The following is a 14,057-nucleotide window of genomic DNA, read 5'->3' as shown; positions in this document are numbered from 1 at the left end:
TTTGGATGGCACACATTCAGTCCACTTAGTAAGCAAGGCCATAATTTCCAGCATACTCTGACTTTAGGACTATAAGCAATTTTTCAACTTTGATTGGCCACTATCTATACCAGTTGGCTGTAATTTATATAAGTAATATTTTTTTATTTATTATTAATAGAAGCCTTGGTCTCCATTCCTTATATTGGCAAACTTTCTCTCAAAATCACCAATTAATTTAATTTAATTTAATTTTGTAACCTAATGCAAGTCTGTCCAAAACATGGCCCGCAGTGTGATTTCGTGCGGCCTGCCCGTGGGTTTTGATTTTCACTAGCAAAAAAATAAAATAATTTGAACCGAGTGCATATTAGATATTTTAATTCTATCACTAATCGATAATCTCAATGTTGGTTATTTTATTTGGTGTTTTTACGTCCCTACATACCCATGTGCTTTTCAAATATTACATGTATCAAAGAAGTGTTCTTACACTGTTTTGTTCGAATGCGCATGCTCCGGGTGCTCAAGGGGAATGTGAGCACGCTATTAGTGCGCTCACATTTTGTTCAGATATCGAGGTTGTGTCACTGCTGCTCACAAAATTATTGGATGTGGCCCACGGATAAATCTTTTTTTTTTTTTTTTAATGAGGCCCTCGGATTACCTAAGGTTGGACAGCCCTGACCTAATGGATAATAATAATAATAGGACTCTAGCTTTGATGTAGTAAGGTTTTTTTTTTTCACCAGAGGTCAGGCCAATAGTTGTAATGGCATGTCAGCAACTTTAGCATGCTATGTATATTGTAATGCAGCTTGTTTCTTTGTATATGTGTGTGTATGCTCTGGATGATGACCTTAATGTGAAAGTCGAAACGGTGAGTGCTTGTTTTGGTTTATATTAAACTAAAGTTTTACTCCAACATGGTAGTTGTTTCCATAATTTGCATAATGTATTCTGACCACTGTGTAATTATAAAGGAAAGGATAATAATTGTAACCTCCATAGAGTCAAAATAACTCATAGTGGTAGGTCTCACTGTCATAGCTCATCATACCATGCCTTAAATGTATTCTCCATCTCTGTACACTCTCATGCAATGAATTCCACCAACTACTCTCCATGCAAAAAACCTACTCCTCATTCCCCTGCTCATACATGAAGCTTTTAGGCATGGCCTCTGGTTCCTCCCATCCCATTAAAAATCTCATCCACATAAATCTGAGAATAACCCCTTATATGTCTCAATCATATTCTTCCCTTCTCCTATCCACTAGACTCTACAAATTGCCTTTCTTTGATCTTTCATGCTCAATATTCCAGACACCAGAAACCACTTTAATCAATTGTCCCTGAACTCTTTCCAGTATCTCTTCATCCTTTCGAAAAACCAGGTGACCAAATCTGCGTAGCCTGAACAAGGCCTTATACATTGGAACCATAATCTCCTCACTTCTACACAAACAGTATCCTCTGTATCACTGCAATAATCTGTTATGCTGTCCTCTGATTTAGGTCCTTATCTCCTCCACCTTCCATACAATATCCCCACCAATTGTATATATATATATAGCATCCCATTTTTGTTCCCCAAATTTTTAAACCTTACACTTGGCAACAGTCAAATGGCAAACTATTTACCTGCTGATTCATCTAGACCATACCAGTCCTCTTGTAAACACTCATCTGCTCCACAATTTTGTATAATCAACAGACAACTGCATATCACCATTCAAATCTTTCTAATATCATTAACATGCAAGTTAAACAGCAACAATTCCAAAAGACATCCTGGGGCATACCATTAGTGACTTTCCTATTCTGGAATATTGCTCCCCTACACACAATTTCCTGATACCTAGCAGACAGATAATTTCCAATCCAGTGCACTAATGTACTATCAATCCAATCTGTTCCAATTTAATTAATAGCTTGTCATATGGCAGTCTATCAAAAGCCTTTGCAAAATCTAAACATACTACTGCACATGGATATCCCTTACTGAATGCATTTGTCACTTTGTCATGAAACATGATTCTCCTTCAGTAAAACCATGCTGTACAAAGTGAATGTGCAGTTGTCAAATCAGTTCAGAACGTTGGATCTCACTAACCTCTCCATTTCTTTAAATACAACTCCCAAATATACAAATTGCCCCACGAGGGTGGTCTGAAAAGTTCTCGGCCTCAACCCTAGATAGCAACACCATCAGCAAGATTTTTTTTTTCTAAGTTAGTACATCTGTCATAAGCATTCATGTGAAATTGCAAGTCATTCTATCAAGTAGTTTATTTTATACAGCTGTCTGAAGCAAGAGTGTTGTCTGTATCCCTTGAAATGGATAAAATTGAGTATCGTGCAGTTATAAAATTCTTTGTAAAAGAAGGTTTAACCAAAAGAAATTCATCAAAGTTCATAAACGTTTATGGGCACTCTACTCCTTAAGTTTTGACAATTAAGAAGTGGGCTGCCTAGTTTAAACGTGGCCATACCAGCTTTGAAGATGATGCATGTGAAGGACGTCCAAAAAGTGTAACAACACCAGAAATTTGATCGAGTGTATATGGTATTGGATTACCGACAAGTCAAAGTGCATGAAATTGCTGGGACTATAGGCATATTTTGCAAGAAGAATTGCAAATGAAAAAGCTTTGTGCAAGATGGGTGCTGGCTTGCTCACAGCAGACCAAAAATACACTCACGTGAAAATCTCTATAAACAGTGCTTGGAGCATTTTAACAAGAATAAAACTGATGTTGATTTATACTATGGATGACACTTTGATTCACTATTACACACCAAAATCCAAACAACAGCCAAAACAATGGATAGAAGCCGGTTGTTCAGTGCCAAAGACAAAGTCGGTTCCATCAGCAGGAAAGGTTCGTGGCATTGGTGTTTTGGGATACTAAAGGTGTTTTGTTTATTAATTATCTTAAAAAGAATAAAACAATAACTGGGGAATATTATTCTTATCTTTTAACCAGACTAGATGAAAAAATTCATGAGAAAACACCTGGTTTGCAGAAGAAAAAAATCATCTTTCATCAGGTTATGAACTATGAATTGTTGGAACATCCACCCTATTCCCCAGATTTGGCTCCCTCTGACATCTACTTCTTCCCAAAACTAGAACTCTTCCTCGCTGGTCAGTGTTTTTCTTCGACTCAAGAGGTGATTGCAGCTGTAGAGGGGTATTTTGCAGATCTTATTGAGAACCACTACAGGGACAGGATAATGGCACTGGAATAAATGTATTAGTCTTAAGGGAGATTATGCTGAAAAATAAAAATAATTTTGAAATTATTTGTTTTTTCATTGTTAGGCTGAGAACTTTTCCAACCACCCTCATAATATTCAGAGCCTTAGTCTTATCACCTCCATTATGAAGCAGTACAATCCTGTCCTCTTTCCATTCCTTTAGAAAACTTGGTCTAATGTAATACTCATGTTAAACAAGTACATGAAAGCTATTGTTAACTCCATGGAACATTCCCTCAAAGCATAAAGTGATATATCATGAAGCCAGTCCTATAGCTATATTACCATCAAGTTTACTTAATTTCCCATATATCTCCTCCTCAATCACCATTATTCTCTCCACCTCTCTCACTGCACTCATGATATCTGATACCTGCATCACATTCGAGGATGAAATGCCTTTATGAATTTCTCATTTAATATCTTAACCATCTCCTTTGCTGTGATTATCATGCTAATTTTCACCAACCAATATCTTCCTTCTAATGACCTTTCTTAAATTTTGCTATGTATCAAAAGACCTCACGAGAATTTTTTTTTGTTGTGTTTATTAGCTAAATGATGCTCATGCTACATTTCTGCTACCCTTATCAAAGAAGTCATCTTTGTACACTCATGCAATTGATTCTTACCAATCATCTTGTGCTGCCTCCATAATGTCTTCTTATTCCAGAATGCATGCCCAACCTCTTCATTCATTCACTTCACACTTAACTTATTTAACCTTCTGACCCTTGGAATGCACTCAGCTATTACCTCTGCCAGATAGGTAGTTCTTGTTAGGTTCCAAGTGACAATAATCTCCTTTCCATCCAATTTCTCATTCTATGATAGCTATCTCCTAAACTTTTCAATAACCATCAACCTTATAATTCTACACACACTCCCTTCTCATGAGTCCTCATATGGCTGGCTACCACCCAAGTGGTCACTTCAGGTTACTCTCACCAAATTAGAGGAAGATTTGACGACTCTTTATAACACATAAAACATCACTTCCAGAATATACAGAGTTGCCGACATTTTTGTTGTAAGCATGCTGTCCAATCCTGTCTTATCATTTATATTCTGTTTTCATAACTGCTATTCTCATATCAAAATTACACTGATAACTCAAACAAAAAAATAAGAAAGAAAGAAACAGTGAAAATTGAATTCGCAAACTTGTTTTTCACTCAGTTTCACATGATGAAAAGGTAGTAAATTAATATCTACCATGAAATGTTATATACTATGCAAATACATTTGGGATTTTCCATAACCAGTACTTTAAACAATGATCTCCTCATTTTCTTATGCAATGTTCAAAACACAGTCCTGTTTTATTTTCCATAAGAAAATCTCAATTCACATTATCCCTTACTTTTGTACCAACACTCAGTTCTTCAGGAAAAAGAACTATTGACTCGTGGCAACATTTTGTTCCAAAATGCTAGACTGCCAGAAAAGTTCAATTCTATACACCAACTAAATAATTTTTTTCTAGGCCTAGAAATAATGCCAGTTATATGTTTTAAGTTTTACAACTTAAAACATGCAATTGGCACTATTTCAGACAATATGATTTTGGGTTTAAAATCACAAGATGTAATATTATTATTATTATTATTCGTGACGCCTCCAAGGAGTTCGAAGACTCATCGCAGGAGGATAGTTGACTGCCATACTCTCACCTTGATGATTTCAAAATTACTGACAGCTACAAGCTTAACTTTCCGTGATGGCTAAAGGCCATCTACCCACTTATTTCCTATTTATTACTTATTACTTTCCACTTATTACTTATCACCTGAGTGCTAAAAAGATCTGCCTACTCCTTTGAAAATATGATTATGATAAATCCTGTAATTCCATCTAATTCCTGATATGTTCTCTCAAGTGGTGTACAGGTTATTAAGACAACAACATGAAAAGTTTACATTACCACTATCTTAGGCACTGCTGACTGCTTTAACCACCCAATCAGTCATGATGTATATACACGTCAAGGTTATCATGGATGTGAAGTGATATTACATTGAAATATATGATGGATACAAAGTGTATGATATGTGATATGTTTTATTATTATTATTATTATTATGTGACACCTCCAGGGAGCCCCAGACTCATCTAGGGAGGGCACCTACTCAACTCTCTGTCACCGCCATTCAATCTGCCAACAACTACACCAACACCATTTACCAACAACAACCACCACTAGTATTTTCACAGACAATCAAAAACATCCATGCCCATGGCGGGATTCGAACTCACAGCCTTTTTGGCTGGAGAGCGGATATACTAACCGATCGGACAACCAGGCCGGTATTTAATCCATCTATCTATCTCAATGGCTTTAACAAGCCTTTAAGGCCCATAACCGTCGAAACATGCTTGGATTTCGTAACCGAATATGAGGATAGAATGGTCACCCCTATACCTCGAAGTATTTCTGTCTGTATCCCTGTGTTTTATTTATTTCATCCTGCAAGCAGGCAAACCGGCCCCATCCGGGGCCGGTTTGCCTGCTTGCAGGATGAAAAATGCCAGATAAACTGGGGGGGGGGGGACCCTGCTGTCCACGCCCAAGACCAGCTAACTTGGCTATGGCTGAGGAAGATCCTTCAGCTCCTCACGTCGTCGACGGAAATCGAACCTAGGACACTCCTTCCACAGTCATATGGTTGCTAAGCGCAAAGCCACTAGGCTAACCGCGTGGACTATTTAATCCATACTGCGTCAATTCTGGTTAATCCATCCAGATATCGTCTTCCATCCAGTCTTCTTCTTCTGGGTCTTTTCAATAAATTAACTGAATTGTTAATTTATCCTCTCCTTTTTTGTTTAAGTGACCATACCTTAGATTATCTCTGCTCATAGACACCAAAGTGTTAGCTATATCTTCTTTCTAATTTAATTTTGCCATCTGCTGACTTTCCAAACTCTTCTCAGAACTGTCATATTTATGGTTTTCAGTTGGATCAATCTAAACCAGCTCTCATACTCAAAATAAAACACTAGTTTGAACACTGTTTTAATATAGCTAGTCTTTTACAACTAGTGTTTTAACTAATTTCTCTTTTATTCTATATAAATTTATTCAGCTGACAAAACCACCATACTAGCTTCGTTTATTCTGTTAACTATTTCCATATGTAATTTGCCATCATCAAGGAGTGTACAGAATAGAATACAACATGATTAAGTTGATATTATTACTAATCTCTTATGAACAATTTTTTTTCTCCAAATTAGTCTGTCACTTGTTATATACTTTTATCTTTCAGAACAATTCAAAACGCATTAATCTACCTAGATCTTAATTCTCATCTGGATCATTTTTCCTATTATCTTGGCAACAAACACCTGTTTTACTAACCTTTCTTTTCCCATTCTGTTTAAGTGACCATACCAACTTAGATTAGCTCTCCTACACATGTCCATAGCAGTTCTCCCTAGTAATTTCATTTTTTTTCTGTGATTCTGACACTGATGTCATCTCTTGACTTCCCTAATTTTTGTTAAAGTTAAACATATTTGGTCGTTTGAAAATTAAACATACAAACTTATTGTTTTAATACTGACCATATTGTAATACGTACTGGTAGGCAAAGAATGTAAGATGTTTGTAATACAAACATCTTACATTCTTTGCCTACCTACCAGTTTCACTAGCAGTATATCGAGGAGTATATTACATTCCTTGCTCCTGTGGTCTTGCCTACATCGGACAAACTTCACGGAGTTTGGAGATCAGACAAAAAGAACATGCTGGTGATGTAAACCACAACAGAAGTATTTATTCCGGCTTAGCACATCATTTCTGTATGTCTAACCACACGATAGAGTGGCAAAACAGCTCCATGTCATATTTGGATGACGACTACAGACATCATTTATTCAAGGAAGCCACAATAGTGTTAATAACTGGCAGAAACCTCAACAGAAATCAGGGCACCATTCTGAATGGTTCGTGGAAAAACCTGATCCTCTCTCTAAATCCATCTGAACTACAGCTAACCAGTAATCACATTATGCGTTTACAACAAACACGCATGCGTGATAATGAATAAGAACAATAAGTCCTCTCTGTCACGCGAACGTGTAACCTTAGGTACTAGATTGTTTACAACGTTTTTATGTTCCTTTCAATTTGCATTTACTAGTATTGTTATGCTTTTCCATCAATGCCTTTAAAAAGCTAGACAGTTTGCTAGTGAAACTGGTAGGCAAAGAATGTAAGATGTTTGTACGCATTACAATATGGTCAGTATTAAAACAATAAGTTTGTATGTTTAATTTCCTAATTTTTCACAAAAATTTTGTAGTGTCTAGTCTGATCAACTATTTTATTTCTAACCCAGCTCTCGGATACATCAGTTCAAATTGGTTTGAACTGCTTTGTATATTCTCTTCCTAATGTGATTCAAGATTTTATTATTATTATACAGTATCTTCATGGAATATGGAGATTCATCGATGGAGACCCCACACTCACTTTTATACACACAAAATTGCCGGCCTGGTTGGCCAAGTGGATAGCGTATTCACTCTCTAGCCAAAAGGTTGCGGGTTCGAATCTCGCCATGGGCATGGATGTTTGTGATTATTGTCTGTGGAAATACTAGTGGTGGTGGTCAGCAGTAGATGGCATGGGTGTAGTTGTGGTCAGTTAGTGATTGAATCGCGGAGACGGAGTTGGAGAGCAGGTGCCCTCCCTCGATGAGTCCTTGGACTCCCTGGAGGTGTCAAATAATAATAATAAAACCTATCATACCTCTCCATAAACTCATTCACAGTCAGAGAACTCACAACTAATTCTGGCAATCCATTCCACTCATTCACCACTCTCCATACAAAAATTCTTGTCTGCAAGCCACACTCTTACACAACTTCCATGGATGATCCCTAGTTCTTTAACTATTTGTCAATGTGTTGAAAAATTTCCTTTGCATCAATTTTATAAAAAACCCTTTACTATAAGTTTCTGTCCTGTTCCCTTTTCTGCCTATCAAACTAAACTTCGTAACCCAACACCTTCAATCCATCCTCATAGGAAACATTCTGCACAACTGTCACCAGTTTGGTCACTCATCTCTGAATCCTCTCTACCACCTCCTGATATCCAAGATGCCCAGGTGAGCCAGTTGAATAAAAAGCCAGTGACCAAATCTATGCAAAGTAGTCAAAATGTGGCTGAATCATAGCCTTATAAAGAGGGATAATAAATTTCTTTCTTTACTTCTTAGCCTGTTTTTCAACATCCAAGTAATCCTTTGAGCTATTTTACCAACTTTTGCAATATGCCCTCTGAACTTCAACTCTCTGTCCACCATTATAAGAAAGTCCCAACACTCATCAAATCTTCAATCCAGTACTATCAATGTGATACATAGTATGTAACCTTTTCATCTCAAAGTGAATAATTTCATATTCTGCAACATTAAATTGACAATTGTTATCCTTCGTCCACAATGCCAGTTTATTTAAATCGCCCTGCAGGATATCTACATCATCTTTATCAACTAATGCCCTCCCTATTTGTATATCATTGATATAAAATTAAAAAGTAGTGACCCTAGTACAGAACCCTAAGATATTCCATAAGTCAACCTCATTCTCCTAGATTTCACTCCACCATATACTACTCTCTGGTGTGTCTGTCTGTCAGTCAGCCACTCCCCACTGCCCATCCATGCTACTAGCTGCACATCCATTCCCAGTAAAACTTATTTGACTGGCTTGCTCAACAGTATATTATTTTATTATTATGGTTATTATTATAATTTTTTATTATTATTATGGAGTCAGAAATTCATCGTGGGAGGTACACACTATTTCACAGAATGCTCATCCAACTGTGCCTTAAACTGAATCACTGTGTTCACATTCACAATGCACTACAATGCATTCCACTCACCAACCACTCCATGCAAAGAACCTACTCCTCACTCCTCTGCTCACTCTCTCCTTATAGAGCTTCCAGCTGTGGCTTCTTGTCCACCACCACTCCCATATCTCTCATCTCCTCTACCTCTTTTAAAGTTTCCCCATCAAGTGTATACTTTGCATCCCACAGTTGCTTACCAAATTTCAAAACCTTACACTTTGCAACATCAAACTGATGGTTCCACTTACCTGCCCATTCATGCAATCTATGCAAGTCCTCCTGTAAGGCAATAATATCTGCTTAACTCTGAATTGTTCTCCCCCAATTTTTCATCATCAGCAAACAACTGCATATCACTAGTTAAACCAGCAATGTTATTATTATTATTACCCCAAGACCTCAAGGAGTCAAAGACTCATCTGGGAGGTCTTTTTATCACATACACATCTCATCATACCGTGTGTTAAACACACTCAAACTCCTTGCAAACACCACACTTCCAGGCAAGGCATTCACAACTCTGCACGAAGAAAACTTGCCTCTCACTCCCCTACTAACACCCTCTTTATACAGTTTCCAGGGATGACCTCAAGTTCTCCCATGATCTCCCACTACTCTCTGTAGAACTTCTCCACTATTGATCCTATAACACCACCCTAACCAACTTGTAGGTCTCTATCATATCTCCCCTCTTCTTCCTGTCCACCAGATGCTGCAAATTACATCTTCTCAAAGCTTTCTCATACTTGACATTCCAGAGGTCAGAAACTACCTTAGTCAGTCACCTTTGGACCCTTTCCAACATCTCTTCATCCTTCCAAAAACCCGATGACCAAATCTGGGCACAATAGTCCATGTGTGACCTAATCAAAGCTTTATACAACAGAAAAAGAATCTCCCTACTTCTACACGTCAGTGTCCTCTACATCATTCCCAGAAGCCTTTGTGTTGTCTTCACAATTTTAGCGATGTGTCCCCTAACCCTAAACTTTAGATCCTTATCCACCATCATCCCCAGATCTCTTATTTCCTCTACCTCCAACAATATATTCTCAACAAGCATAATTTCTGCATCCCATCTTTGTTTTCCAAATTTTATAGGGAGGAGAGATTGACTGTAAGTGAGCAAAAGGTGTATGGGGAGTTGAGCAAACTAGGTGTAAATAAGGCTGTGGGACTTTATAATATATCACCATGTATTCTGAAGGAATATGCCAGGGAGTTGATGCCGGCCTTGACACATTTTTTTAATATAATACAAGCCTTGCACTGGGTCAAGTTCCTAAGGAGTGGAAGGAGGGCAAGATTGTGCCACTTCATAAAGGATGTGATCAAACTCAAGCATCAAACTATAGGCATATCTGTGTGTCAAGTGCTGTAGCTAAGTTGTTAGAGAAGCTTTTGAGAACTAGGATTCAGATTTGGGTTGACAACAATGGTATTATCTTTCACGGACAGCATGGATTTCCTAAAGGGAGGTCATGTTTTAGTAATCTACTCTTATTACAATAAGGTGACTGCTTCCATGGATAGTAATATACTTAGATTTTGCAAAGGCTTTTGATAGATTACCGCATAATAATCAAACTGGAGGGGATGGAGTTGGATATTAGAATGGTGCATTGGATTGGATTGGAGACTGGCTATCTGATAAGTATCAACAAGTTGTGTATGGGGGAGTGATATCCAGGAAAAGGAAAGTTACTAGTGGTGTGCCTCAGGGATCTGTTTTAAGGCCATTGCTGTTTAACTTGTATAATAATGATATTGGTGAAGATTTGGATGGAGATATTCATTGTTTGCAGATGATGCAAAGTTGGGATGAACCATGATGTGTAGAGAAGATGTTGTGGCCTTACAGAATGTTTAAGAGATGTAGGGGAGCATGGGTCCTGGCAACATAGAAATTAGTAAGTGGGAGAGTAATCACATGATGCAAAATGTATCACCCCCAGTTAATTTTAGTTTGCTAAGTAATACAAGGTATAAGGGAGGCTGTGGGATGAAAGGGGTATTGCAGTTTATGTATACCAATGCCAGAAGTATTCAAAATAAGATTGAGGAGATATGCGAGTCTTATTCTAATCACCCATCATTAACATTTTTTTTTTTAACCAAACTGATACGTTTCCTCTTATTCATTTGTGTGGTTCGATGCATAACATCACATAACTCTCAACATTTTAAATAACCCATTGTTTGTGCTTTACTGCTATATGAGACTATAAAAATATATAAATAAAAATAGACAATCTACCATTTACCTATCTGCAGGCAAATGACCAGACAACTCATACAATTTAAAAGGTGGATTGTGCCATTATGTGTAGTTGGAGGACCAAGTAGTCGAAATGGTAGGTTGAGTAAGGTGCACTCCAAAGATGAGTCCTTGCAGGTCTCATGTAATAATTTTTTTGGAAACTGGTGTACATCAGAGAATAATAATCCTCAAACAGCTGAATATAATGAGTTCTGATCCACTTTTTCCTTGAGAAAACATAGTCAAACTATTAACAAATCACAAATATAATGAAGATCTATCTATCCTTTCAAAATATTCAATTTGCAAACTGTACATGTGATAAATAAACTGTCAGAGAGTAACAATGATTTCTTTCAGTATTTAACATGCATAACTCTATTATTATTATACAGGCATATGCATGAAGTCAGAAGACTCATTGTAGGAGACCCCAAATTATATTGATCATACCTCTCCTCAAACTCATTGACAGATGACGAGTAAAATGAAGTATTTTTAAGTTTGATAAGTTTTATTTTAGTTTAGATTGAAATACAAACATTTAAATGAAGCCATAATAGCACATAAATATCTATAAGTACATGCACAGGGATTGGAAGAGTCAGAGAAGGCCCCAAAATTAGTCCTCCTGCTAATTCCCACATATCTACATTGATAAGAATTTGATGAATTCCTGCAAAAGAAAATTATCCACTCATTTAAAATGTAATGGTAGGAGGAGTGAAAGGATACGAAGCAATGTTTGGAAGGGGTATGCATACTAGTAGTATCATTATATGGAGTCCGGCAACTCACTGCGGTATCAATTTTCTTAATACACATAACTATTTTTTTAAAAAAAAGGGGGAAGAGGAAGGTGCATATTGTATTTAAGAGACGAGAAGCATCAACACCGAAAAATATGATGGGAATTCCAATTACACAGTGACCGTTTTAAAATTATCTTAAGAATTAACATAATCCCAAATAAAGTATACATTTTTGGTCGTTTTTATAATAGAAATACAATTTTATTAATACAGACCAGTATTTTACAATAAACATTTATTAAAACCTACCAGTTTCGCCAGCAAACTGGTAGGTTTTAATAAATGTTTATTGTAAAATACTGGTCTGTATTAATAAAATTGTATTTCTATAATCCCAAATAATAATATTCCAGTTTTTATAACCTTCACAAATTGGCTTATGAAATTATTGAATATGTCAATGTTACCATGAAAGAAGTAAAATTTGTGAAATCGCAGACATGTCTGGATTGTTTCAATACTTTGTTTAAAAATGCAATTAATTCATACCATTTTCAAAAGATGACAATAAACATATTCAAGCTAGTAACATTACGAATAAAACGAATGACACCACAAAACAGCAGACCCGACCCAAGAAATACAACACAAACAGTAGCGCCACTGTGTATATGATTAAATCACGTCACTATCCTTCAATAAAAATAATAAATTAGAAAACAATCCTAATGTTGAGAGATATTTTTCAAATTATTATTATTATTATTATTTATTCATATAATTGATACACAGTCAAAACAAGATTTAAACAACAATTTGACTGGTGATACAGAACAATTCAGATTCTATCGAAGATATAAGAATAGTCTGTCAGGTAGCGTCGTAAAATAGGGACTGTTCCAAGTAATGCTATTTTTTTTGTAGGTTATATGGGGTCACTTAGTTGATGTTTGATTGCTGTAAATAGTTGGATAGCTTCTTTGAAATTGCACCAAGTGCACCGATAACTATTGGGATAACTTTAGTGTGTTTAAGCCAAAGCCTGCCAACTTCGATTACCAGATCTCGATATTTAATCATTTTTCCAGTTTTTTGTTGTTAATGTTGTTATCACTGTGTACTGCGATATCGATAATCCGAACCTGTCGATGTTCGATAATTGTGATGTCAGGTCTATTGTGTTCCATTGATTAGTTTGTATTCAAAAGTGCCAGAGAATTTTTGTTGTTTCGCTTTCCAATTCTGTCTCTATTTTATGCTGCCACCAATTATCAAATATAGGAATGCCATATTTTTTGCATACATGCCAATGAATTATTTTAGCCACTTGATCATGGCGGTATTTATAGCAGTTTGCGATACCTTGCTGCAGGCACTGATTAGATGTTCTACAGTCTCAACTTTCTGATCGCATAATCTGCATTTGCTTGATGTTCAAAATTTTTGCTTTCATTGCATTAGTTTGTAATGCGTGTTCTTGAGCTGCTAGAATAAATCCTTCTGTTTCTTTTTTGGGAGAGAGAGAGAGAGAGAGAGAGAGATGGGTGAAAATTCTCTGTCTCTTTAATCGTTTAATGGAATTATATCCAGAATATTATTATTATTATTATTATTATTATTATTATTATTATTACTATTATTATTATTATTATTATTATTATTATTATCAATACGTAAGCATTGTTACAGTATGGTATAATATATATATAGACATTTGAAGATGAATAACAAAAAAGGAGGGAATATCCAGAACCGGTGCTAGGGTCTTTGGCGTCCGCATGCAATTTCTATCTAAGCGCCCCTGTAGCTATCCGGGCATGTGTGGTTCTTTTACGATAATAAAAATTTAAATTATTTGAAATTTCTTAAATAAATTTGGACAGAATAGTCACACGTTGGTTCGCTAAATGTAACGAACCGGGGGTGTTGA

At 36.4% G+C, this 14,057-nt stretch overlaps 1 protein-coding gene across 1 annotated transcript in view; it reads right to left on the bottom strand.

Moving 5' to 3' along the window:
* Nucleotides 1–12,783, bottom strand: part of LOC150096390 (uncharacterized) — a 91,410-nt gene extending 78,627 nt beyond the window's left edge. Inside the window, exon 1 of the mRNA XM_090409390.1 lies at nucleotides 12,677–12,783. Within this exon, the coding sequence (XP_090265516.1) occupies nucleotides 12,677–12,679 (3 nt within the window). The 5' untranslated portion in view covers nucleotides 12,680–12,783. The remainder of the gene's footprint in view (nucleotides 1–12,676) is intronic.
* Nucleotides 12,784–14,057: the final 1,274 nt, after the last annotated feature.

This window comes from Typopeltis vanoorti, chromosome 19, assembly GCF_054136105.1.
Source record: "Typopeltis vanoorti isolate ZY-2024b chromosome 19, IOZ_Tvanoo_1.0, whole genome shotgun sequence".
NCBI classification, from domain to species: Eukaryota; Metazoa; Arthropoda; class Arachnida; order Uropygi; family Thelyphonidae; genus Typopeltis; species Typopeltis vanoorti.
The sequence above is the reverse complement of the archived record's forward strand: the minus strand, read 5'-3'. Positions and strand labels throughout refer to the sequence as shown.